Consider the following 26,330-nt stretch of genomic DNA (forward strand, 5'->3'; position numbering starts at 1 on the left):
CACTTATGTCACCAAAGTGCACTCGGTCAAGGATCCTGAGAGAATTTCAGAGTTAAGCGTGCTTGAGCTGGAGTAGTCTCAGGATGGGTGAACTTCCAGGAAGTGACTGTCGAAGCTGTGCGAGTGAGGTCAAAACACAGGGAAAGATCATGTGGTAATTTGTAGGGACGATAACAAGTCTTTAAAATCTCCCAGACGTAGCAAACCGGCCGTCAGATAGAGATGAACTCACAGACTTAGTGAGAGGACGTGAAGCCCATTAAGAAAGATGGGCCCATGGACTGAGATTGGACATGGGGTGCACTAAGAAGTGGCGGTCGGGGCGTTGCATTGATAACCTAATCAAATCAACATCTAAGAATGTTAGTAACTTCATTAAATTCGTAGTCAATATAATAGGGATGTATCACTAGTCAAAATAACAATAAATATCACTAAATTACCTTTTTTTGTAGTCAAAATAATAATATATCACTAAATTACCTTTATTCTAGTATATTATTTTTAATTAAATTTTTATTCAAAATATTCAAATATAAAGAAATCTTCAATGAACAACTTCAGTATTGTTTTCCTATAAATACTTGTCCAATCTGGTTTATAGAATTCATCACAAAATAAAATAAAATCAATAAAGATCCTTTAAGGAAGAAAACTAGTACTCATTTATTGTAGCTTTCAGAAATATCAAAAATTTCTCTTCATTTCATTAGATATAGGTATTCTGCTAATTATATATAGGATTAGTTTGTTGTTCTTTGTTGTCTAAAATTTCATAAATCCAAAGCTATGTTTCTAGCATATAGCTTTGAATAAACAACTTTTGAATGTAAAAAACCTTTAAATACTCAAACTCGTTTATTGATATGAATTTGTTTTTGGTATTGATGTGTGTTTTGCTTATCTACATAGAAAATATTTGCCAAGTAATTTTTTTTGTTGGAAAATTTAAAAATTAGTCAAAAATTATTTTTTTTGGTTCATAAAATAAAAGATATAGTTCCTAAGTAAATTAACTAAATTGAGTTGAAAATATATTTTCTTTTATCAACAAAATTTGGTTTGCTTTATATGCCATTTTGTTTTCTCATGGTAGAGAGGGAAGTGGAGCAAAAAAAAAAAGGTGGTATTAGTACTGTTGAAAGAACATATTTTGGTATATTGATCTTTGCATCCTAGACAAGATACACAACTAAGGTTAAGTCTAGCGGTTAAGCAAAAAGAAAAACCTATCCGACCCTTACACAAAGCCCCAAAAGAAAACTTCCCTTTTTCCCCAACTATCCTATGGGTCTTGGCGGCTCCTACACTCCTCACAAGTGCACACACACATCCTAGTCAGCTCCTCAAGTTGCGATTCAACGGTAGACTCGGTTGAGGCAGGGGCAGCAGACGATGAGGTTTCGGCTTGGTTGGACTGGTTCTCGGCTCGAACATCCTAACCTGACGGGTCTTCTCCCGTATGCACGGCTTGGTCTAACGGATTCACCTCCGCTTGGACAACTTGGTTTGGACAGCGATAAGCAAAGTGTCCACGCACTCCACACTCAATACACACGACATTCTCCGAAGATAACAGCTGTGGCAGCGTCGTTCTCCATTAGTCCTGGGTTCGGTGTCCTACTCCCTCACACACGTCACAGTAATAACTGTTTATGATTTGAACACGATCCGGGTAAGTCACCCTTTTCCGAGCGGTAGCTCTGGTCCTCAGACGGCCTCTCGACTGCGTAGTCACGGTGTGCACTCCATGGTCAACTATCCTTGGCCTCTTGGTACTAATGTCTCCTTCCTCGAATCTGACACACTCTCGGTTCAGCCTCCTTCCTTCGTCCATCTTGTCGGTCATTTCTATCATCGGGTCCCTTGGTACTTCCTCCATCTCCCTTAAGCGGTTTAGTGAAATCTCATTACTTAGGTCCTCCTCCAACATCCTCGAATCCCACCTTCCATAACTCGGCAACTCTCCTTCCTCTCGATCGGTTTCTGGCTGCGGCAACACCATCCGCAATGTACAACCCAGTCTGAACTGCTTCGCTCTTGCACCTCGCGGTCTGAAAGGTATTGCTCCGGCACAACTTGGTCTGATATGCGTACTTGACTATCATTGTCCCTTGACTCCATAATTGGTTAGGTCTCCGGTACTGGGTCTTGCGGCACATAATCCTGATCACTCCTCAGCTCGACCACTAGGGTCGGTATGTCATCCTCATCGTTCGATGATATTTCGATTACTTCCACATATTCCTCCTCCTCCGATGTTGGCTCATAACACTCAGAATCTCCATCGCTTGAGTTCCGGTCTCTCTCGGTTTCTGGTATCACTTTGTCACCACCAGCTTCATTTGTTGGATATACTTCAATCAGAAAGTTGAGAATTCTGTCGATCGCCTCCGGGTGTTCCCTCATGTAATAGGCATTATCGTCGTCAATCTAGTCTTCTACAAGGTTCAACAGTAGATGTTGCAACCTGTCAGCGATTTCGGCATCTTCTTCTCCATGGTCTCCAACTCGAACGGTTTGAAAGTTTCCTTGCGCGTCCATCCTGACTTGGATACGACTCGGCTCTCCAATATCCAACACCATTGTCTGATCATCCTGATCCACCTCCAACTCCTCCGATCCTTCTAGACATTCTAATGGATCGGTCTCAATAGACGGGTTAGCGTCATTCTCGTCCAGTAGTCTGTCAACACTCCAAGTATCTGAATCGATCGGCTCGTGACTGCCTTATGATTCGGTCGACAAATAACCGTTGTGATTCTCGTGATCCCCACGTCTTGACCACTCTCCTCCTAAACCATCCCCATGTCTCGGCCACCCTCCTCCTGAACCATCCCCATGTCTCGGCCACCCTCCTCCTGAACCATCCCCATGTCTCGGCCACCCTCCTCCTGAACCATCCCCGCAACCTGATTCACCTGAAGACATCTAAACACACACAAAATGGTAGGTAAGTTTCTATTCAGGTCTAAGGTTTACACTCAAACTAGACAAGCAAACAACCGAAATCTAATTTGTGTTTTTGTGACACAATTACTCGATAAAACATTGAAAAGCACAAGTGCCCGCGGGTTCAAAACACCGCTATGATACCACTGTTTAACGCCCCCGAACCATCCTATGCCCCGGACAAGGGCACACACAGCCCGCGGAACGTCACAGTGGGAGATCGCACCCGGGTGGTCCGGCCGAGGGACGGAAGCTGCAGCTTCCCGACCAGTCCTCCTGGACGCGACTCTGCCCATGGCTGAGGTTCGCTTAGGCTTTTCAACCCTCGCGGTCCTGGCGCGTTGTGTTGTCCTGGACTAGGCCAATGTATCGGATGCAACTTGCCATGTTTCCCCCAAAAACCGAATATATTACTTTTATAAATTAATACATCGAAAAATAAGTTATCAAAGCAATATACATAAATAGTCGGATACTTTCAAGAATACATCTTAGGAAAATATAGGGTTTTACAAAAACACAGAATTCAAAAACACAGTGAGCTTTGGTACCCTTTTCCTAATCATGCTTCTAATTTTGCCCACCCCGACTAACCCAACAAGGAAGGAAACAAGCAAGGCAAGCAATCAAAGCTACGCAACAGAAACGATAGCGGAAGCAAAACAATAAGCAAGCAAAGAGGGTTAGATCAAGCATGACTCGACTCAATTAACCTAGACTCTTTACTCCTACACGATGAACAAAGACGACTAGAATACAACAAGTGATGTGAACGCCGGACGCGGTCGTCTGCCGAGTCGCACGGACGGACGGACGCTACGGACGGACGGACGGAGACGAACGATGGCTAGCGAACCGAGTAAGAAACTCGACCTCGGTTGACTGGGAAGAGATGGGGGCGAAAGGGAAACACAACTAACGATCGGTTTTGACCGCGGTGCGATAGAGACGATATGGTTCGAACGGCGGTGTACACGAGCGGTGGAAAGCGTCGTACGCCGTCTAGAGAGATCGATCCCGGATCGGTCTTTCTAGGGTTTCTTTCAAGCCCAGTCCCGGACTAAGATGCGAGAAAGAGAGGGGAGACAAGAACACAAAGAATCTCTCTTTGGGAAAAGTTATATTTTATTCAAGTCTGAAGAACCTAAGCTCGTGGCGTTGGACGCTTTAAATAGCGTAAGGGTTTAAAGGGAACTAGGGCACGCGGACTCATAATGGACCGCACACGTAGCCCTTGACGCGTCTCCACAGACGGTGAACACGTCACACTATTCCAACGTTCACAAGGGAAGGATCTAGAAAAGGTTCAAAACGCAAAGCTTAAAGAAAAAGACAAAATAGGCCACGTCCTTAGGCTGAACGCGGGAACCGCGTCACTGACTTCAAAACGCGGCGTTGTGCGTCAGGACTCGTCGCCTCGTTAAAACCTTCTCCGGTAAACCTCATGGGAAAAACCCGAAGTAAGGGAAAAGAGTACGAGTCATGATCCTGACGTCTTGGCGCCCTCATCCTTGGTTAAGGACGAAGGCTGTACGGACGGTCTCGCCGATGGTTGCCTTGTCCGAGTCGCTCTCTTGGTCTTCTTGGACGAAAGCTTGGACGAAGTGGTTAATCTTATGCTTGGATGTTCTGGCCGAGCTCTTCGAGCGAGTGGTTGCACCGGGAGTTATCCTAGGCATGCTGGTCCGGAGTTGTCCTGCGGGTGATCCGAGTGTTCCAATGGTGTCCGGGTCTTGTGTGAGTGTTCCTGGTCGGATGTCCGATCCGGTGCTCACATCATTCCCTCCCCCTTGCGAAGGTTTTGTCCCCAAAACATCTTCGTCATCACCTGCATCAAACGGAACAAGATCAGCAACGTTAAACGATGTGGACGTATTGTACTTACCGGGCAGCTCGAGGCGGTAGGCATTGTCGTTGATCTTCTCGACGATCCGGAATGGTCCGTCGCCTCGGGGGCTTAGTTTGTCTTTCCGTTTTTGCGTGAAACGCTCCGGCCGTAGGTGCAGCCAGACCCAATCGCCAGGTTGAAAGAGCATTGGCTTTCGGCCCTTGTTGGCAAGGCGTGCGTATTGCTCGTTTTTCCTCTCGATGTTGGCTCGGACCTCTTCGTGCAAACGTTTAACCATTTCGGCCTTAGTGGCTCCATCTTGACAATCGGTCTCGTCCGGTGGCAATGGTAGCAAGTCCATCGGTGTTAAAGGCTTAAATCCGTAGGCGACTTCGAATGGTGATTTCTTGGTGGCCGAGTGAACCGCTTGGTTGTAGGCAAACTCGATGAGAGGAATGCATTCTAACCAGGTTCCTTTGTTGCTTGCGATAGCCGTTCGGAGTAATGCGCCAAGTGTCCGGTTGACGACTTCGGTCTGTCCGTCGGTCTGAGGATGCGCGGCAGTGGAATAGAGTAACTTCGTGCCCAGCTTTTTCCACAAGGTACGCCAGAAGTGACCAAGGAATCTCGGTTCCCGGTCCGAGATGATCGTCCGCGGGAGGCCATGAAGACGGATTACATGGCTAAAGAATAGATTGGCTAAGCGCACTGCGTCGTTGCTCTTCTGGCATGGGATGAAGTGCGCCATCTTGGAAAAACGATCGACCACCACAAAAATAGTGTCATTCCGATGTATAGGCGGTAGTCCGAGGACAAAGTCCATGGACAAGTCGACCCAAGGACCTGTCGAGACTGGTAGCGGTGTGTAGAGTCCGTGGGGATGAGTGGTTGACTTTGAGGCTCGACACACCACACACTGGCCGCAATGCTTCTCGACCATGCTCCGCATCCTTGGCCAGAAGAAGTGTTCTTGAAGCATGGTTAAAGTTTTAGCCACGCCAAAATGTCCGGTCAGACCTCCACTATGCGCTTCTCGGATTAATAGGTCGCGGATAGAGCCGGCTGGGATGCAAAGGCGCCGACCTCTGAATAAGTAGCCCTCATATACATAGAACTCCGCATAGTTGCCTTTACCGAAATTTTTGAAACATTCCCCAAACTCAGCGTCTTCCGCGTACGCATCCTTGATGCTCTCGAACCCCAAAACTTTGGCGTCCATGGTGGTGATTAAGGCGTGTCTTCGGGATAGGGCATCGGCGACAACGTTCTCCTTTCCTTTCTTATACTTGATGACGTATGGAAAGGATTCGATGAACTCCAGCCATTTCGCATGCCTCTTCTTGAGATTCGTTTGGCCGCGCAAATGCTTCAAAGTCTCGTGGTCCGTGTGGATTACGCACTCCCGAGCTAACAAGTAGTGCCGCCAAGTCTCCATGGCTCGGACCAACGCGTACAGCTCTTTGTCATAAGTGGGATAATTAAGAGTGGCCCCGCTGAGCTTTTCGCTGAAATAGGCCACCGGTTTGCCGCCTTGCGTGAGAACGGCTCCAATGCCGACGCCCGATGCGTCGCATTCCACCTCGAAGGTCTTGTTGAAGTCGGGTAAGACAAGGAGAGGAGCTTGAGTGAGTCGCTTCTTGAGTTCCAGGAAGGATCGTTCTTGTTCGGCTCCCCACTTGAACTCCTGATTCTTCTTGATCACCGCGGTAAGGGGTGCGGCGACCGTGCTAAAGTCTCTCACGAACCGTCGGTAGAAACTGGCCAGCCCGTGGAACGATCGGACTTGGGAAACGCTGGTAGGTGTTGGCCATTCTTCTATGGCTCGGACCTTCTCGCCGTCCACCTTAAGCCCCTGTTCACTAACAACACATGCGCCAAGATCCGTCTTTCTTCGGAACAAGTAGGACAGGGACGGCACAGGGGCTAAGACTCTCTCGGACATATCCTTGCGACATGAGCTCGGATACTTGCCGCTCCAGTTCCTTAGCTTCCTCCGGGTTTACTCGGTATGCGGGACGGTTTGGTAGCTGGGCTCCAGGAATCAAGTCGATCTGATGCTCAATTCCTCGAAGAGGTGGTAGACCTTCGGGCAAGTCATCTGGGAACACGTCCGAGTATCGCTTAAGCACGTTCTTGATTTCGTCCGGGAGTGTATCCCCCAAGTCTCCTGTTCCTTCAACCAACAAATCTCTAAAAACCATCAATAACACTTGGTTGGAGTCCTTAAGGGACTTTCTAACGTCACTTGACTGGATCAGGAAGTTCATTTTAGAGTCCGAATCCTTAGACAACTTGGATTGCATTTCGCGGACTTGCGTCGGTGTTAAAGGCTTTAAACTGATACGTTTGTTATCGTGTACAAACGTATACTGGTTGGTGCGTCCGCAATGTGACGTTCCCTTATCAAACTGCCATGGTCTCCCCAGTAAGAGGTGACTAGCTTGCATCGGTACTACATCACATAGGACTTGGTCCTTGTACGGTCCGACACTAAATGGGACGAGGACTTGGTCCTTTACGCGTATCACGGTCTTATCGTCTAACCACTTAAGCTTATAGGGCTTGGGATGGCATGTGGTGGGCAAGGAAAGTTTCTTGACCATGTAGGAGCTCGCTACATTCGTGCAGGAGCCTCCATCAATGATCAAGCCACACACCTTCCCGCTTACCGTGCATCGCGTGTGGAAGATGTTGTCTCGTTGGTTGGAGTCGTCCGGCTCTTGGCTGGCATTGAGGATTCTTCGGATCATCAACAGCTCTCCAACTTCGGGCTCAGCTATGGCTTCCTCCAAGTCCGCATTGTCTTGGTCATTTGCCTCGGACCTTTCTCCTTCGGACTCGAGTTCTCCGGACTCGGTAATGATCATGGTGCGGGCATTCGGACAGTCGCGGGCATAATGGCCTCGGCCTTGGCATTTGAAACAGACGATGTCCCGACTGCGCGCGTTGCTGGTTGTCTTGCGAGGATCTTGTCGGCTATCCTTGGTGGTTTCTCTTGACTTGAATCGCGAGTCGACGACGGCCGTTTGGGACTTCTCTTGTGGCCGGTTGGAAGGTGATGCGCTTGGCGACCAGTTGGGAACACCTTGGGCTCTGGTCCGGCTCGTGGTGGCGATCTTCTTCTTGACTTGGGCTTCGATTTGCACTGCTAAGTGCAGCAGCTCTTCGAACCCCTGGTATGGTTGGCGTTCGACCTTACGCGCAATCCGGTCCTGTAATCCATCAAGGAACTGAGCCATGAGAGACTCCTCGGAGTCTTCTACTTGGAGTCGGTTGCTTAGGTGCTCGAACTCCTCGTAATATTCCTCCACGGATCGCGAACCTTGCGTGAGTCTCCTAAATCTCTTTTGGAGCTCGCGATGGTAAAGTGGTGGAACATAACGACGTCTCATGACGGTTTTCATGACTTCTCAAGTGGTGATCGGTCGGTCATGATTGCGACGCTCATCAGCGACCAGACGATCCCACCATGTGAGTGCGTGGTCGGTGAGTTGGGCCACGGCGTAAGAAACTTTGCGTAACTCCGGATAGTTGTAGCACGAGTAGATGTGGTCCATCCGGCTTTCCCAATCGAGGTATGCTTCGGGGTCGGACTTGCCGGCAAAGGTCGGAGGTGACAACTTGTGCCCTGGTTTGTACCGATCATCGCGTCGGTATCGTTGTCTTGGACGCGGTTCATACTCGTCGTCGGACTGGTCACTCGGTTCTGGTTCTTGCCTACGTCGTCGCACGGGCGGTGGATCTTCTCTCGGAGGATTGGCAAATTCAAGTCGGGCTAATCGTTCGGCCAGACGTTCTATGCCGTTACGAAGGGCCGTTAAGGTGGCACCGATCTCCGGCGGGGGTAATGGAATCTCCGGTTGTTGTTGTGCAGCCATAGCGTCCGTGGTACGGATGGTGGTCGTACGGATTGAAGGAGATACGGTACTTGGAGCCGAGGGATTGAAAAAAAACTCGGACGGTTGATATCTCGGACAGACTTCGGGTCAAGAACGGTAGATATCACGGTCGGGAGCTGATTCTTGAACGGTGACGTGGACTTCGTCCGTACGCGATGCGCTGGCCGAATGAGTCACGTACCTCGTCCAAACCAAAACGAATATTCGTGAGTATAATGCGTCTAAAACTGACGGATGAGATATTTATTTGGGACAGTCAATGATTGAAGACAGCAGAGCTAACGACAACCTATGACTAAACCAAAAGAAACCTACACGCGCCTAAAAGCAAACTCACGCACAAAAAGCAAAACTTTTGGGACCACAACACAAACCCAAAAGCAAACGCGCTACTTTATGGATCTAAGGAGTCCTAGACAAGAACAACGACGAACAAAAAGAAGAACAGGAAGAACACGAAACAACCTAAGCACACGTCTAATAACACAACACAAACACCAAAAAAAAAAAAAAAAAAAAAACTAAAGACTAACTCAGCAAGCGGAAACAAGAATAAGCGATCTAGACTAAGACAAAGGCTAAAGATCGAAACTTTAAACAAAAGGAAGGAGTTTCTGGGTTAGAAAGACACAACCTTTGAGTCAGGAGCTTTTAGAGCTCTGATACCAGCTGATGTGAACGCCGGACGCGGTCGTCTGCCGAGTCGCACGGACGGACGGACGCTACGGACGGACGGACGGAGACGAACGATGGCTAGCGAACCGAGTAAGAAACTCGACCTCGGTTGACTGGGAAGAGATGGGGGCGAAAGGGAAACACAACTAACGATCGGTTTTGACCGCGGTGCGATAGAGACGATATGGTTCGAACGGCGGTGTACACGAGCGGTGGAAAGCGTCGTACGCCGTCTAGAGAGATCGATCCCGGATCGGTCTTTCTAGGGTTTCTTTCAAGCCCAGTCCCGGACTAAGATGCGAGAAAGAGAGGGGAGACAAGAACACAAAGAATCTCTCTTTGGGAAAAGTTATATTTTATTCAAGTCTGAAGAACCTAAGCTCGTGGCGTTGGACGCTTTAAATAGCGTAAGGGTTTAAAGGGAACTAGGGCACGCAGACTCATAATGGACCGCACACGTAGCCCTTGACGCGTCTCCACAGACGGTGAACTCGTCACACTATTCCAACGTTCACAAGGGAAGGATCTAGAAAAGGTTCAAAACGCAAAGCTTAAAGAAAAAGACAAAATAGGCCACGTCCTTAGGCTGAACGCGGGAACCGCGTCACTGACTTCAAAACGCGGCGTTGTGCGTCAGGACTCGTCGCCTCGTTAAAACCTTCTCCGGTAAACCTCATGGGAAAAACCCGAAGTAAGGGAAAAGAGTACGAGTCATGATCCTGACGTCTTGGCGCCCTCATCCTTGGTTAAGGACGAAGGCTGTACGGACGGTCTCGCTGATGGTTGCCTTGTCCGAGTCGCTCTCTTGGTCTTCTTGGACGAAAGCTTGGACGAAGTGGTTAATCTTATGCTTGGATGTTCTGGCCGAGCTCTTCGAGCGAGTGGTTGCACCGGGAGTTATCCTAGGCATGCTGGTCCGGAGTTGTCCTGCGGGTGATCCGAGTGTTCCAATGGTGTCCGGGTCTTGTGCGAGTGTTCCTGGTCGGATGTCCGATCCGGTGCTCACATCAACAAGGGTAACTTGGGTACTCTAGACTAGAATAATCAAGGATTACTCGACTACCCTAGACTCTTCACCTATGGCCCCTCGATAATCTGTTCCGTTCCTTACCTCTGCCCATGCGGAAACCACAAAGGTAACCCGCATGTGCCATCCAATGCTACGACGTCAAGTAGTTGGCGCTCTAGTAGCTAGCTAGACGAGACATTGTCTCATGTAAGTGGTCGTTGAGAACTTCCACAAGACAACCTTTCGACGATTAGAACAGAAGATCAAGTACTCTATCCTAGCTACGACTCAAGAAAGATAACGAATATTATTCAAGAGACTAGCTAAAATAAGTACTAAAATTCTAAGAGTAAAACGTAAAGAATTTAGTACTAAAGCAAGCAATTCAAGCAAGAAAATTCAAGCATAACAAGCAAGAAATCAAGCAAGAAAATCACACAACAATCAACAGGAAACAAGAATAAAAATTCAAGCAACCTAGATTGTTCAACATGCATGCAACCTCCCTAACCGATTTTTAAGCAAGAAAATATTGCAAGTAAAAATCCACCAATTTAATTATGCATGCAAGTCCATGGTACAAATTTTAAGCAAGCCAAATTGCTAAAAATGCATCAAATTCATCATGAAAATATGCAGTTTAATTCTCATCAATTCTCCACATGCATAGTGATTCCTAGCATAATTCTATGTGATTTAACATGAATTCTAGCATGAATCCTACCAATTTATGCATGCAACATTTAACTGATCCTAACATGATCCTAGTCTAAATGCAACACACAATCGGTACGTACAAGGTCCATAGGAACCATGCAGCACCCCACACAAAACTACCACAGAACTCACCACAGGACTCACATTGATTCAGCAGATCGATGATCGGACTTCACGGCACCGCAGATCAAACAACTTCCTCTCGCGCCTAACAGCGTCCACGAACAGCACCTCACCTTGTCCCGAACATCGTTTCGCCTTTTCCCGAGCAGCGTCTCCGACAGCGCCCAACTCCGGTCTCTCTCTCCGGCTTTGAGAGAGCGAACACTTAGAGAGAATTTGAGTTTTTCTTTGAGCTGAGAATGTCGAGAATGAGAAGGGAGAGCTTCCTTATATAGAGGTTTATGGGCGGTGCGACTCGCCAATGCATGGCGAGCACACGATTGCTTCTCCTCCACTACTTTTGCGAGACTTGGTGCGCAAGTCTTCTAGATCAAGAGAATCTCTCCTTTTCTCTTGCATGCGTACGGATTGGCGGATGGAGAAAAGAGAATCTCCTTTTTGTCTCCCACATTGGTGCATTAATTCCCATTGGCCAAATTCCTTAAGACAAAATGATTATGTCTCTTTTTTGTGTCAACAACACAATGATTATTCCTCAAAGTTGCATGAAAAATCATTGGTTGATTTTATGAGAAAAATCTCTTTGAGCCGGTAGACAATTGCTCCTTAATTTCCGGACCGCTATCTGGTCGGTACAGCATTTCTCCGCAAAATCGTGTTTGCCGCACGCTTTGTCCGCTACGTCTGCGCGTTCTTGGTCCTGTTCGTACATTCTCCATCCGTACCGCATCTCCATCGTTCGTACCGCAACTTCCCGATAGTACCGCAGTTTTCCATCAGTACCGCATGCGTTCATTTACCTGTTCTGTGCCGTCCCCATTCCGCATGCGTCCGTCCTTCCCGTATTTACTCGGTCTGTACTGTCTTTGTCCGATTACGTCCGGCCTGTGCGTACCGTCTCTGTCTGCGTACGTTCGATGTGACCGTACCGCCTCTATCCCTGTACGTCCATCCATACTGCCTCCAAACATTTACGTCCGTCCGTCCTGTCCCCGTCCGTGTACGTCCGTCCTGACCGTATCTTGGCCTTTTTAGGGGTTTTAGACTTGGCCGTTCTTCTTCTTCGTCTTTCTTTTGGACTTAGCCTCTCGACCACCGACCATTGGCTATCTTCGGACTTGTTGATTTTTCTTTCGGACTTCCTTCGGTCGTTCTTCTTATTTTTTTCTTCTCCTTCTTGCTAAGTCTTTTCCGGGTCTTTTTCTCCAAAATTTTAATTTGGATTTTTACTCTTGGTGAGGGTCATTACATGTAGTGCAGCTTGGAGTGCAGCAGGTGGCACAGATTGAGCAGGCACCGCGGGTGTACACGACAGTGGAGACTGGTGGAACCATTGCCAGGGCGATCGCAAGTATAATTTCTGGTACCCAGACTTTGTGAATTTCAGTAGGTTCAGATTTTATGTTTTGCACGTGATAAAGTGTTTGGTTCTCACCACATGAGGTTTGTGTAGGGATATTGTTGGTGGGCGAGTTTATGTCCCACGTTATGTTCAATTCTGGAGCTACCCATATGTTCATTACTCCGAAGTGAGCAAAGAGAGCTAATATCAAAGGAGATTCCGGGGAGCGAGCGGGAGTTGCCAGAGTTGCGAGAGGCGAGTTTCTGAGTGTCCTTGGATGGGTAAGAGGAGTTGATATTCCGATCGAAAAGGGACGTGAGGCTTATCTGGTTACTATATCGATATCAGAGTCAGTAGGCAGTCCACGGTTAGCGATACACAGGTTGTTTAGGAGTTTGAGGATGCGTTCAAGTTGTTGCAGAGGTTATCATCTTCTCGGTCTGATCCTTTCACGATTTAGCTGGAACCGGGGAAGACGTTGTTATCCAAGACACGTTACAGGATGGCTCTAGCAGAGATGATAGAGCTGAAAAAGTAGTTGGAGGATATTTTGAGCAACGGATTCATCCGTCCTTGTGTGTCACTGTTGGGAGCGCCGGTGTTGCTCATTAAGAAAAAAGACGGGAGTTTCCGCTTGTGTATTGATTATCGGGGTTTGAACCGGATCACTATAAAGAACAAATACTACTACTATTACATGTCAATTAGTTAATTTATCCATTAGTCGTTTGTTATTTTCCAGTATACTTGGACCGAGCCTTCTTCGTATAATGGCCTTAAGTGGGTAGTTTTGGGATTATGCTTTACGTGAATTAAGGTCTGTAGTCTCAACACCATATATTAAACATATTATATCAGTTATGTCGTTTGAATATTTAGATGTTAAATCAGATCATGAATAATTCATGTTGTTTGAACTCTACCCATTTAATTTATGCAAAGCAAACCAACCAAAACTAGAGTATTTGGTTTATCTAATCTCCAAATGCTTAAAATTTACATTTTTCCTATTAATTTTGATAAGTAAACAAACATTTTATTCGTGGCAACTAGGATGGGACTCTAACTCCTTAGCAACTTGGAGTTATGAAAATTACGCAAATTCGAATTTGACATCTCGGAATCTGTGTTTCTTCTCTTATTTCCGCCTTGGATTATTGTTTTTCTCCATTGTTGTTGGTTTTGTCTGTTACTTATGTAGATTTTTGGTTTTTCGTTACTTTTATTCCTGGTAACTTATGTCAAAGATTCGAAAATGTTATAAAATCTTCACATTGATACCAAAAAAAAAAGTATGATAAGCATATATCGATCGTAGTCTATCTCAATACATGAGCTGCCTCTTTGATCATCAACACCAAATCTTTTTTTGGCTTCACACTCTCATGTCGGGCACCTTCAAAACAAGCAATGGGTTCATTTCTTCCTTCATGTATAAGAAAAGAAATTTTGTTGAACAGTTTTTCAGATCCAAAAATAAACTAAAAAGAGATATTTTTTGAATGGAAGAGAGAAAAATCATTAGTTTTATTTTTCTACATTAACACAACGAAAAGATTAAGAAGATAGTCATAGAATATGAAAAAGAATCTAACCACTTGGCAAAAAAATTATTGTTTGTGCAACTTTAAACAATTTATGCTTATGATTACAACAAAACAAACCACGAAAGTAAAAGCTACCTAGCTAAAGGCAGGGATGCCTTGGCAAGGGATCTAACTAGGCGAGCTAGTGAAGACGCTTAATCAATGAGAGTTGTATCCTATATAAAAAAATCAACCTGACATTGCCAATGAGATTTTCCCATGAGTCCATGACATTGGCTCTTTCCTCAATTGCTGGAGTTCCATGCGAGGATTGATTCCATATTTATTTTCCTATAAGAACATACAATGAAAACTAAAGTCATGAAATGATGGGAATATGAAGAATAATTATTTTAATTTTGTAAGGATAAATAAAAGCTACCAAAAAATGAGCATAAAATTGATGTGAAGAAGCGAGATCGCTCTTCCACGGCTTTGATCGATGAAACCAATTGTAGCATAATTGAAACCCGCCGTGATGCCAAACCACTAACGTTGGTTAAAGCACATCTCCACTTGTTTTAGATCCTACGCGAACTAAATTTGTAGGGGCCTATTGACAATCACTTTCCTTATATACCATGAGATATAAAGCTCATAGGAACTGATTAGAAAACTAGAGAAGTCTCATTCATGAATCATAATCAAAGATGAAAAAACAATGTTTGATCTGCAATTATCAAGTTTCTTACCATCATATTGTTTAAGTTTTACAATTATATTGCAGATTTTGTTTTTGGTTGTGACCCCTGGTTTCAGGGATATGCGGAGAGGTTTAAAAGAATTGATTTGGTCATTTATGCCACCAAAGTGCACTCGGTCAAGGATCATGAGAGAATTCCTGTGACAACCCGTCCCGTGGATTCCATTAGTCCCCCACTAGCTGCCCCAATGGACCGTCCGTGGACCCTACTAGCCCCCCGCTAACCGTCCCAACAGACCCCAAGCTGGCCCTGCAGGACATCTATCCTAACCCATCATTGTGGATATCCAAATCCACCAGTAGGTTATTGGTGCACCAGGCGTTCCTTGAACCCTGGTCCCCACCCTTTAACAACCTTCCCACAGGACAAGCTGTCAGCAATTGATCTGCAGGTCAGCTTGGGGTCCGTTGGGACGGCTAGCGGAGGGCTAGCAGGGTCCACAGACGGTCCGTTGGGGCAGCTAGCGGAGGGCTAGTGGGGTTCGCGGGACGGGTTGTCACAATTCCAGAGTTAAGCGTGCTTGAGCTGGAGTAGTCTCAGGATGGGTGGCCTTCCAAGAAGTGAATGTCGGAGCTGTGCGAGTGAGGTCAAAACACATGGAAAGATCATGTGGTAATTTGTAGGGACGATAACAAGTCTTTAAAATCTCCCGGACATAGCAAACCGGCCATCAGATAGAGATAGACTCACGGACTTAGTGAGAGGACGTGAAGCCCATTAAGAAAGATGGGCCCATGGACTGAGATTGGACATGGGGTGCACTAAGAAGTGGCGGTCGGGGCGTTACATTCATAACCTAATCAAATCAACATCTAAGAATGTTAGTAACTTCATTAAATTCGTGGTCAATATAATAGGAATGTATCACTAGTCAAAATAAAAATAAATATCACTAAATTACCTTTTTTTGTAGTCAAAATAATAATATATCACTAAATTACCTTTATTCTAGTATATTATTTTTAGTAATGTAATTAAAATTTTATTCAAAATATTCAAATATAAAGAAATTTTCAATGAACAACTTCAGTATTGTTTTCCTATAAATACTTGTCCAATCTGGTTTATAGAATTCATCACAAAATAAAATAAAATCAATAAAGATCCTTTAAGGAAGAAAGTAGTACTCATTTATTGTAGCTTTCATAAATATCAAGAATTTCTCTCCATTTCATTAGATATAGGTATTCTGCTAATTCTATATATGATTAGTTTGTTGTTCCTTGTTGTCTAAAATTTCATAAATCCAAAGCTATGTTTCTAGCATATAGCTTTGAATAACAACTTTTGAATGTAAAAAAGCTTTAAATACTCAAACTCGTTTATTGATATGAATTTGTTTTTGGTATTGATGCGTGTTTTGCTTATCTACATAGAAAATATTTGCCAAGTATTTTTTTTTGTTGAAAATTTTAAAATTTAGTCAAAAAATATTTTTTTTGGTTCATAAAATAAAAGATATAGTTCCTAAGTAAATTAACTAAATTGAGTTGAAAATATATTTTCTTTTATCAAAAAAATTTGGTTTGCTTTATATGCCATTTTGTTTTCTCATGGCAGAGAGGGAAGTGGAGCAAACAAAAAAAAAAGTGGTATTAGTACTGTTGAAAGAACATATTTTGGTATATTGATCTTTGCATAAGAACTGATGGAAAGTGGCCACATTGTGAATGCACAACCTGAATTATCAGGCATAGGTAAGAAAAAAGAAATTAATCTGTTTCTTGAATTTTAATTTCTTGAATAATATTTTGTTTTTTGTTTAGTAGTTGATGAAACCAAAAGCTATATATATGAACAATTATGGAATCTGTGTGCTGGACCTTTGTGTGATCTTCCAAAACTTGGAGATAAAGTATATTATTTTCCTCAAGGTCACATAGAGTTTGTAAGTCCTCTCTGTTTCTATCTATATTCTCTGTTTTTTTTTTCTTCTTTAATTTATTTAGTCTTTCGAACGTTTTGATGACTTTTGAAGGTTGAGGCATCTACTAGAGAAGAGTTGAATCAAATCCAACCAAATTTTGATATTCCTTCCAAACTTAAGTGTCATGTTATTGCTATTCATCGTAAGGTATATTATAGCGAATACAAATGAGAGACTTTATCTTATTTTTGTATATTTTAATTTTGCTATAAAAAAAGTTAGTTGTTAATTGGTTAATGTTTGATTTTTTAGGTGGAAAAAAATACTGATCAAGTTTATGCTGAGATCACGTTGATGCCAGACACAACAGTGAGTGAAAAATATATTAAAGTTTTACTTTTAGTTAATTGTAATGTTCTTCGAGTTATCTCTCACTGATTTTCTAATTTTGTTAATGTTTAGCAAGTTATAATCCCTACTCAGAATGATAGCAATGATAGGCCAAAAATAAACTTCTTTAAGAAAATTTTAACGGCATCAGATACAAGCACCCATGGGGGCTTATCCGTTCCTATAAGAGATGCAACTGAATGTCTCCCTCCGCTGGTATTTTTGTTTAGTTACTCTATTAATTAAATTCAAAATTTAAGGTTTCACTTGAAATTTATGTAATAAATAATGATGTAGGATATGAGTCTACCTATGCCGACACAAGAATTTCTTACTAAGGATCTCCATGGTAATGAATGGAGGTTCAAGCACAGTTTTAGAGGTAAGAGATCCTTTTATTTGCGAAAATATATGAAAATTGTGATTAGGAAATAATAGCAATATTTTTGTTGCATGCAGGGACACCACGTAGACATCTCATAACTACAGGGTGGAGTGCATTTGTAACAACAAAAAAATTAGTTGCTGGTGACGTTTTGGTATTTGTTAGGTAAATAATTTTGTCTTTTTAAAAAAAATCTGTTTTGGGTCAAGATAATTGGACTTTAAACTATTCACTTGTGGTTTCTGGAGAGAAAATGGAGAGTTACGAGTTGGTATTAGACGAGCAGGACATCAACAAGGAAACATACCTTCATCACTAGTATCAACAGAAAGTATGAGACTAGGAGTAATTGTTTCCGCAGTTCATGCTTTTCATAGCAAATGTATGTTCACTGTAGTATACAAGCCAAGGTAATTTAAAGAACCACTTGAACTAACATTTATGATTCTATTGAAATTATGACATTAGCTTCTTTAACCATGAATGTTTATATTTTGGTTTTTGATATGTATCAGGTCAAGTCAATTTGTTGTCCGTTACGACAATTTTTTAGATGCTATGAACAAGAAGTTCAATGTCGGTTCAAGATTTACAATGCAATTTGAGGGTGAGGATTTCTCTGAAAGAAGGTAACACCGTATGCTAATTTTTTTTCTTTTCTTTCTTATATATTTTCTATCATAACATATTTTCATTTATTGACTAAGATATTCTGGGACAATTATTGGAGTTAATAATTTCTCCCCTCATTGGAAGGATTCTGAATGGCGAAGTTTACAAGTTAATTTTCTTTCACACTTTTTAACATTATTTTGAATTACAATTTTGAGTGCAATAAATAAATTATCACTAATTAACTCTAATTTTGTAGGTACGATGGGATGAATTTGTATCCTTTCCAAGGCCTAACAGAGTTTCTCCTTGGGAAATCAAACATTTAACGCCTTCTTCAAATGTTATCCAATCATCTTTGCTGAAGAACAAGCGTTCTCGACATGCTAACGAAATCGGTAAAAGAAATATAGATATTCTTATAATCTTCTATTTAATGAATAAATTATTCCTTTTGAATACTTTCTCACTATACATATTACATACTTAGGTTCATCATCATCACATCGCTTGCCTCCTATATTGATAGAAGGCCAGAAAATAGGACAGCCAAGCATGAACTGTCCCATGAGTATTCCTCAACTCAGTAATCGCGATGCAATTGAAGGTGCTAAAAAACCTTCTAATGGGATAATGAGCTATTCTGTCCCATCAATGCCTGACAGATATTACAATAATGGTCAAATGATTACACCAATAAAAGAAAATATAACCATCAATGCAGGTGGTAGTTGTAGATTGTTTGGAGTTACTCTGATCACTCCTTCAGAGATCAAAGATCCCGTGGAACCAAATGACTCATACCAAATATCGGATACTTCAAAACTCTCTGAAGAGAGAAAGCTTGGTTTGACCCCAACATCGAAATCACCTACAGAGATTCAAAGCAAGCAGTTTAGTTCTATTAGAAGTTGCACTAAGGTAAGCATAAGATCATCATATTCTTACTCTTTATATATGAACATGTTCATTATATTTCCAACTCACACAATTTTGATATGGTGTTATTGAATAGGTTCAAATGCAAGGTGCAACTATAGGAAGAGCTCTGGATCTTAGTGTTTTAAATGGATATGATCAGCTAATACATGAACTGGATAATCTATTTGATCTCAAAGGAAAGTTGCAAACCCGCAACCAATGGGAAATAGTTTTCACTGACGACGAAGGAGATATGATGCTCGTTGGAGATGATCCATGGCCGTAAGTCTTCTTTATCTTTTCTGTTTATAAAATATTTGTTAAAATTTTAAGAGATAATATTCTATTTTTGGTATTGTGTGCATATAGTGAATTCTGCAACATGGTGAAGAAGATATTCATATTGTCAAAAGAGGAGGTCAACAATTTGAAGTGGAACCAACGTTTCAAGATGAATCAATAGTTTAAATATCTTCTAACATACCACCATAAGTCAAAAGAACTATCCATGACTATGTTTTGTGGTGCAATATAGAGGCAAAAGTAGTTGAAAAGGGTCTTTTTAAGTTGTATGTTTTTCTTTCTAGTTCTATGATGTCTTCTTCTGTTTTTTGTTATTGTCAACAACCTTAACTGTTGTTGTATGCTTCTGTATTATGACCTCTCTATTCTTCATTTATAATAATAAAAAATCTCCATCGTTGTGTGATATTATGTTTATTTCTTCTGATGATATTTTTATTTAACATATTTTATTCTAGTATTTGTAAAACCTTAATCTTCAGAGACGAAAACCAAAATGTGGCTCAAACTTTATAATATAGTTCTTTGGATTGATCACTAGCTACATTATTATTATTATTATGTTTATCATCATATCGATGTACTATGGAAAATGTATATAGTCAAGTAGTTAACTGTCCACCCTTCGATATTTCTTACCAAAGTTTGGCTCCAGTAATTCATGTTAAAAAAGTGACATGCTTTGGAACAATAGGTATTTATATAAGATAAAATAGAAATCTGGTAAACTTTTGAAAAATGTGAAGTATGAAATCCCACTTTGCATCGATCCATTTTACCCCATAAATGGAAGATTCAACCCTTATAGCAAACAATCACAACATCATCATAACAAATTCAAGAAATTATATTTTTTTATTGTTAGTGGTTTTGGGGAGAGTTTCTACTTTTTACTACAGTGAAATTTTGTTAATATAGTTTAAGGAAGTTCAGCCCATTAGGGTTCACTAGATTTCTGTTGTTGATGTTGGGGTTGCATGATTTGATTGATTATATGATTTAGTCAATTGTGTGTGGCATGGAGTCCTCGAACGTCCTCTTCGATCTCATAGTGTGATTCCACGGTGAGTTATGTTTTGTGTTTGGTTTAGATTTTTTGCTTAGCCTTCTGTTCATGGTAATGCAGTTGGTTGGAGAAGGTGCTATTGCTGGTCTTGGTCGTGGACGCGGACATGGTAATGGTTGGGGCAGAGGCCCATAGTGATACCGTGAATCAAAGTGTGAGAGCTGAGGGTGTTGGCGAGTCGCAGGGCTTCCAGGAGGGGTCCATGAGTGTGGCCGGTGGAGGTACCGATAGAACCGTAGGTGCTGAGAGTCGGTGTAAGTGGTGTCAGTGCTGGGTTGGCCGATGATGCTAGGGTTCCAGGTGCGAGAGTCCCAGCAGGTGGAGCCCCTGAAGGAAGTGTTGACCTGGCGGGCTTGTGACACAACTGTTAGAGCAGTTGCCAGGAGTGGTATCGGCTGAGGCTCAGGCAGTACCGCCAGTGGCGGCGTAGGTGTAGCAACCAATGGCTGCGGATGTAGGAGCTCATTCTCGTTATGTCATTATGCTGAGGAGATGGGCAACATCGGTATAGAGCAGTTTTCGGGTGGTTCTGACCATACCGCTGCAGATGCATTGAGGGCGAGAGTGGAACGTAACTTCTAGTCTCTCAGATGTCCTCAGGAGTTTTGGTGGACATAGGGGTCCACTATCTGATTGGTGATGCTCACTTGTTGAAAAGATCAGTGGCTGCCAGGAGGGTACAAGGGGAGATGACTTGGGTTGACTTTGTAGAGGCGTTCAACCGTAAGTAATTTCCCCGTGAGGCACTAGACCAGTTGGAGGTGCAGTTTCTACATTTATCTTAGGGAACTCGGTCGGTGCGGGAGCTGGACATGGAGTTCGGTCGACTTCTGATGTATGGGGGTTGGGCGATGGAGTTTACGGATGCTTAGGTCTAGATATTTATGAGGGCCCTTCGTGACAATTTGAGGGTAGATGGTGGAGCTATGCTACGCGGGCTGAGCTGGTTGAGACTGCGATAGAGATTGAGGAGGACATCCGGACACAAACAGTGTAGGTTAGTCCCGCAGTTCAGCCTAGGAAGGCTCAACATCCTGGAGTTTCCAGCAAGGGTGGCAACCCTACGCAGAGAACCAAGAGGAAGTGGGAGGCTACACAGAGGTCGAGTTGTGCTGGATGCTACGGGTGCGGTAGCATGGACCACAAGGTATCTAGCTATCCCCAGAGGAGTGCCGCACCAACAGCTCAGACGGCAACTTGTGTTTGTTATCACTGTAGGGAGCCTAGACATATCAATCCCAACTGTCCCAAGTTACAACATGGTGGTAACGGTAGTGCAGCTTGGAGTGCAGCAGGTGGCACAGATTGAGCAGGCGCCGCGGGTGTACACGACAGTGGAGACTGGTGGAACCATTGCCAGGGCGATCACAAGTATAATTTCTGGTACCCAGACTTTGTGAATTTCAGTAGGTTCAGATTTTATGTTTTGCATGTGATAAAGTGTTCGGTTCTCACCACATAAGGTTTGTGTAGGGACATTGTTGGTGGGCGGGTTTATGTCCCACATTATGTTCAATTATGGAGCTACCCATATGTTCATTACTCCGGAGTGCGCAAAGAGCGCTAATATCAGAGGATATTCCAGGGAGCGAGCGAGAGTTGTCAGAATTGCGAGAGGCGAGTTTCTGAAAGACCTTGGATGGGTAAGAAGAGTTGATATTCAGATCGCAGGGGAGTCATATGTTTCACCTTGATACTCATCGGGGTAGAGTGGAGTTTAAGTGTCCAGAAAGGAAGTTAGTTTTTGTGGGAGTGAGACCGACTTCGGGAAGTCTCGTGATCTCGGCCATGCAGGCCTGGAATATGATCGAGAAGGGACATGAGGCTTATCTGGTTACTATATCGATGTCGGAGTCAGTAGGCAGTCCACGGTTAGCGATACGCAAGTTGTTTAGGAGTTTAAGGATGTGCTCCAGTTGTTGCAAAGGTTACCATCTTCTCGGTCTGATCCTTTCACGATTTAGCTGGAATCGGGGAAGACGTTGTTATCCAAGACACATTACAAGATGGCTCTAGCAGAGATGGCAGAGCTGAAGAAGCAGTTGGAGGATATTTTGGGCAAGGGATTCATCTGTTCTTGTGTGTCACCGTAGGGAGCGTCGGTGTTGCTCATTAAGAAGAAGGACATGAGTTTTTGTTTGTGCATTGATTATCGGGGTTTGAACCGGGTCACTATGAAGAACAAGTACCCTCTTCCCAGGATCTATGAGTTGTTGGATAAGTTGAGGGGTGCTACTTGGTTCTTAATGATTTATCTGGCGTCAAGTTATCATCAGATTTCGATAGATGAGGTAGATGTGAGGAAGACTACATTCAGGACGAGGTATGGGCATTATGAGTTCGTGGTGTTGTTTTTTGGGTTGACTAACGCGCCATCATCGTTTATGAGATTGATGAACAGTGTGTTCCAAGAGTTTCTGGATGTGTCTGTCATCATTTTCTTCGATGACATCCAGGTATATTCTGAAAGTCCTGAGGAGCATGCAGTGCATCTGAGTGCATTTCTGGAGAAGGTGCGGGAGCAGAAGTTGTATGCTAAGTTAAGCAAGGGTAGTTTCTGGCAGCGGGAGATGGGTTTTCTGGGTCACTTTGTGTCTTCAGGAGGAGTTTATGTAGATCCGGAGAAGATTCATGCCATCAGGGATTGGCCTAGAACGCAGAATGCCACAGAGATCAAGAATTTTTTTGGGTTCGCAGGTTACTACATGAGGTCTGTGCAGGGGTTTTCATGTTCCTTTTGTTTGGTCACAAGAATACGAAGAGGGTTTCACAAGCCTGAAGGAGATGTTGACTACTACGCCAGTGTTGGCGTTGCCTGAGCAAGGAGAGCCCTATGTGGGTTACACAGATGCATCCAGAGTTGGTTTGGGGTGTGTGTTGATGCAGCATGGGAAGGTGATTGCCTACGCATCACGACAGTTGCAGAAGCATGAGGACAAATATCCTATTCATCATTTGGAGATGGCTGATGTAGTCTTTTCCCTAAAGATTTGTAGATCTTATTTTTATGGTGTGAAGGTACAAGTGTTTACAGATCATAAGAGTGTGAAATATATATTCACTCAGCCTGAACTGAATTAGTGGCAGAGGCAGTGGATAGAGCTGGTGGCGGATTATGATCTGGAGATAGCCTACTACCCTGGTAAGGCTAACTTGGTTGCACATGCTTTGAGTCGGAAGCAGGTGGCTTCGGCTTAGAAACAAGACATGGAGTCTTTGGTAGGAAAGATTATTGCATTGAGGTTGTGTGCTGTCTCTCAGAAGCCGTTGGGTTTGGAGGCGGCTGATAGAGCAGATCTTTTGAGCAAAGTGTTGAATGCTCAAGAAAAGGATGTGAGGCTGGTGAATGCCTCTAGGAGCGACGGTCGGATCTGTGTGCCCAAGGATGAGGAGTTGTGCACGGTCGCATCTGTGTGCCCAAGGATGAGGAGTTGAGGCAAGAAATCCTAAGGGAGGCTCATGCGAGCGTGTTTTCTATTCATCCAGGGGTGACCAAGATGTATCGTGACCTTAAGCGGTACTACCATTGGGTCGGGATGAAGAAGGTTGTGATGGTGCTGAGGAGAAGAGTTGGGAGTCAGAGGTGAGGATGAAAGCAAGGTTCAAGAGGTGGTTTGAGAAGCAGGCCACGACTTGAACTTGTCTAGCCTAGTCCTAGCTGTAGTTCGTGGCTGGAGTGTGAATGGTGTATTCCAGCCCATCTCTCTTGTTACTTGGTCGCTTAGGGGTGGTTGGTTGTGCGACTAAGTACCAAGATGAGGTGGTGTTCGGGATACGAGTTTCTGCAATGCTGGGTTAAAAGAGGAATGGTTTCCTGAAGTGAAAGTTTCTTAAAGTAGAAAGTTCCCAGAAATGGAAGGTGATAAAAATGAAAATTTTTCTTGTAGTTAGAATTCGTCCATTTTCAGTGGTTGTGAGCCTTGGTGGGGCTTGTGTAGCCTTTGTGGTGTACTTTTGAGTCACTATAGCCCGTGTGTGGCGGTCTTACGAGACAATGTGTGGCCTTTATGGCGGGCTGTTTAACCAATTGTGTGGCCTTTGTAGCGGGCTGTATAGCCAATTGTGTGGCCTTTGTGGCGGGCTGCTTAGCCAGTGTTGTCTTTTTAGGCGGTCCTTCGGAATGTATGGTCTTCGTGACGGTCCTTTGGGATGTGTAGCCTGTTTAGGCGATCCTTCGAGATGTGTGATCTTTATGACGGTCCTTCGGGGCAAGTGGTATTTGTGACTGTCCTTCGAGACGAGTGGTCTTCGTGACGGTCCTTCGGGATGTGTGGCCTTAGTGGTGGTTCTTTTAGGAAAATTGTTTGGCCTTTGTGGCGGTCTTGTTTAGGACATTTGTTTGGCCTTGGTGGCGGTCTGTTTAGTCATTCAGCCTTTGTGGCGGACATGTTTAGGAGTTTTGTTGGCCTTAGTGGTGGCGCTTGTGGCTTGTCGATGATCCTTGTGTGGTCATGAGGTATTCCAGTGAAGGAATATGTGGTTGATAGGACATTATGATGTTTAACGCGAACCACGGGAGGGAAACCTGGTTAGGGATAGGTCTGAGACGTGTTCAGAATTTTTTTCTCTAAGGACAATTGGTCCTGAACGACTCTTGGAGACTTTAGTTCTCTTAGTACCGCTATATTCTGAGACTTTGTGACTTGGGAGTATGACCGGCATATCGACTTCAAAATGACGATCCGGGGGCGCGTTGTAGGGTGCCAACCTGAGAGACAAATATTAGATTTCCTTATATAGTATGGCATGCGGGCTTAGGCCCGATGAGAAGAGAACAAAACTTAAGGTCGAAACCTATGAGTAAAGGAAAGTCTAAAAGTCGAGAGCAAATAATGCCTGGAACGTGAGTTTATCGCCTAGAGGTGACCTTCTTAGATCAGTCAGAGGAGTGCAGACCGTGGAAACGGTTGCACGAGAGTCCTTGGCTAATGGTTGTTCGAGATTTGAGGATGAATCTATGTTAGTGGGGGAGAATTGTAACACCCGCGAACCGAAATCCTGGTTTGGGATGTGCATCGTCTGATGCAGGTGTTGCATCGGCTGATGCAAGGCCAGTTTAACGTGAAGCGAGTTAAGTTAAACATTGAATTTTGGGTTAGGAAAACACTTAGGATCGTGTATAAAAGGACAAACTCATGGGTTTGGCCGAGTTTGGCCATTTTCAAGAATGAGAGAATAGAGGAAGAAGTTCTTAAGTGTTTTTGAGAGTTTTAGCGATTTGTGGCTGTTCCTGTGGAGATCTATAGCTGGGATCGTTGTAGGAGCTTGCTAGGAGTGTAGATCTGTCGGTTTTGAGTCAGAATCTTCTTTGGCAAATGTGAGTACAGGACCATGGCTTATCTAAGCTTGAGATTTCTCTGATTTTCATGTTTATGTGTTATGTGGTTGAATCCTTAGCTTGTTAGAGAGTTTATGTTGCACTTGAGGCTTTGAGAAGCTTCTTTGTGGCATTGGATTGTGTTTTGGTGGTTTAGGTATGGAGATCGACGAGGATCTTCGGGGAAGATGATGCTCGGCATGTGCGTCAGTCGATGCAATGCGAGAACGGCGGAGATTTGACCTAGGAGCATCAGTCGATGCCATGTGGAGGCATCGATCGATGCAATTAGGGATTTTGTGAAATGTCAAGCATGCATCGGTCGATGCAGTGTTGGTGTCGATCAATGCAGGTGAACTTTGCATCGGTCGATGCAAGCTTGTGTCGGTCGATGCAATCCTAGTCGGTGTCGGTCGATGCATGGGTTGGTGTCGGTCGATGCAGTTGTCCTGGTTTGTTGTTTGATGGTTATAGTTATCTCAATTGCTTGTGTGTATAGCCCAATAGATGAGAGGATTGCCTCACTGAGTGTTTATAAAATACTCACGTATCTCATATGTGTTGTGGTGCAGGGAAAGACAAAGTGTGATCGTGGAATCCAGCCGATGACGATGAGGATTTTCTATTGGCTCGT

At 43.8% G+C, this 26,330-nt stretch overlaps 2 protein-coding genes across 3 annotated transcripts; one reads left to right on the top strand and one right to left on the bottom strand.

Moving 5' to 3' along the window:
* Positions 1–2,433: 2,433 nt before the first annotated feature.
* Positions 2,434–8,184, bottom strand: LOC147928354 (uncharacterized). The gene is made up of 4 exons (XM_087486103.1): positions 6,752–8,184; positions 4,781–6,669; positions 2,754–2,921; positions 2,434–2,636 (listed from the first exon to the last, which is right to left on the bottom strand). Exons 1-4 carry the CDS (start codon positions 8,182–8,184, stop codon positions 2,434–2,436), a joined length of 3,693 nt encoding a protein of 1,230 aa, XP_087342229.1.
* Positions 8,185–15,910: 7,726 nt separating this feature from the next.
* LOC104743784 (putative auxin response factor 14) lies at positions 15,911–19,719 on the top strand. Of its 2 annotated transcripts, XM_087483158.1 has the most exons (16): positions 15,911–16,019; positions 16,396–16,532; positions 16,605–16,723; positions 16,814–16,909; positions 17,015–17,071; positions 17,165–17,308; positions 17,390–17,474; positions 17,552–17,642; positions 17,726–17,887; positions 17,993–18,106; positions 18,185–18,257; positions 18,349–18,487; positions 18,580–18,696; positions 18,814–19,010; positions 19,105–19,292; positions 19,380–19,719. In XM_087483158.1, the coding sequence occupies exons 2-16, from the start codon at positions 16,484–16,486 to the stop codon at positions 19,471–19,473; spliced, it is 1,725 nt and encodes a 574-aa protein (XP_087339284.1). In that variant the 5' UTR covers positions 15,911–16,019; positions 16,396–16,483; the 3' UTR covers positions 19,474–19,719. The 2 variants fall into 2 exon arrangements, with proteins under 2 accessions (XP_087339284.1, XP_019091439.2); XM_019235894.2 differs by having other exon boundaries at positions 18,580–19,010.
* The last annotated feature ends 6,611 nt before the right edge of the window (positions 19,720–26,330 follow it).

This window comes from Camelina sativa, chromosome 14 (assembly GCF_030686135.1).
Source record: "Camelina sativa cultivar CO46 ecotype springtype chromosome 14, ASM3068613v1".
NCBI lineage: Eukaryota > Viridiplantae > Streptophyta > Magnoliopsida > Brassicales > Brassicaceae > Camelina > Camelina sativa.

Excerpts from the sequence above, each read along its gene's own strand:
- LOC147928354 (XM_087486103.1), bottom strand. The coding sequence starts at position 8,184 with ATGAAAACCGTCATGAGACGTCGTTATGTTCCACCACTTTACCATCGC. Across the intron at positions 2,922-4,780 it reads TCTTGTTCCGTTTGATGCAG|GTGAATCAGGTTGCGGGGAT; the intron begins GTGATGACGAAG and ends AGATGTCTTCAG. Across the intron at positions 2,637-2,753 it reads GGATCACGAGAATCACAACG|AATGTCTAGAAGGATCGGAG; the intron begins GTTATTTGTCGA and ends CCGATCCATTAG.
- LOC104743784 (XM_019235894.2), top strand. The coding sequence starts at position 16,484 with ATGGAAAGTGGCCACATTGTGAATGCACAACCTGAATTATCAGGCATA. Across the intron at positions 17,475-17,551 it reads GTTCAAGCACAGTTTTAGAG|GGACACCACGTAGACATCTC; the intron begins GTAAGAGATCCT and ends TGTTGCATGCAG. Across the intron at positions 19,293-19,379 it reads GTTGGAGATGATCCATGGCC|TGAATTCTGCAACATGGTGA; the intron begins GTAAGTCTTCTT and ends GTGTGCATATAG.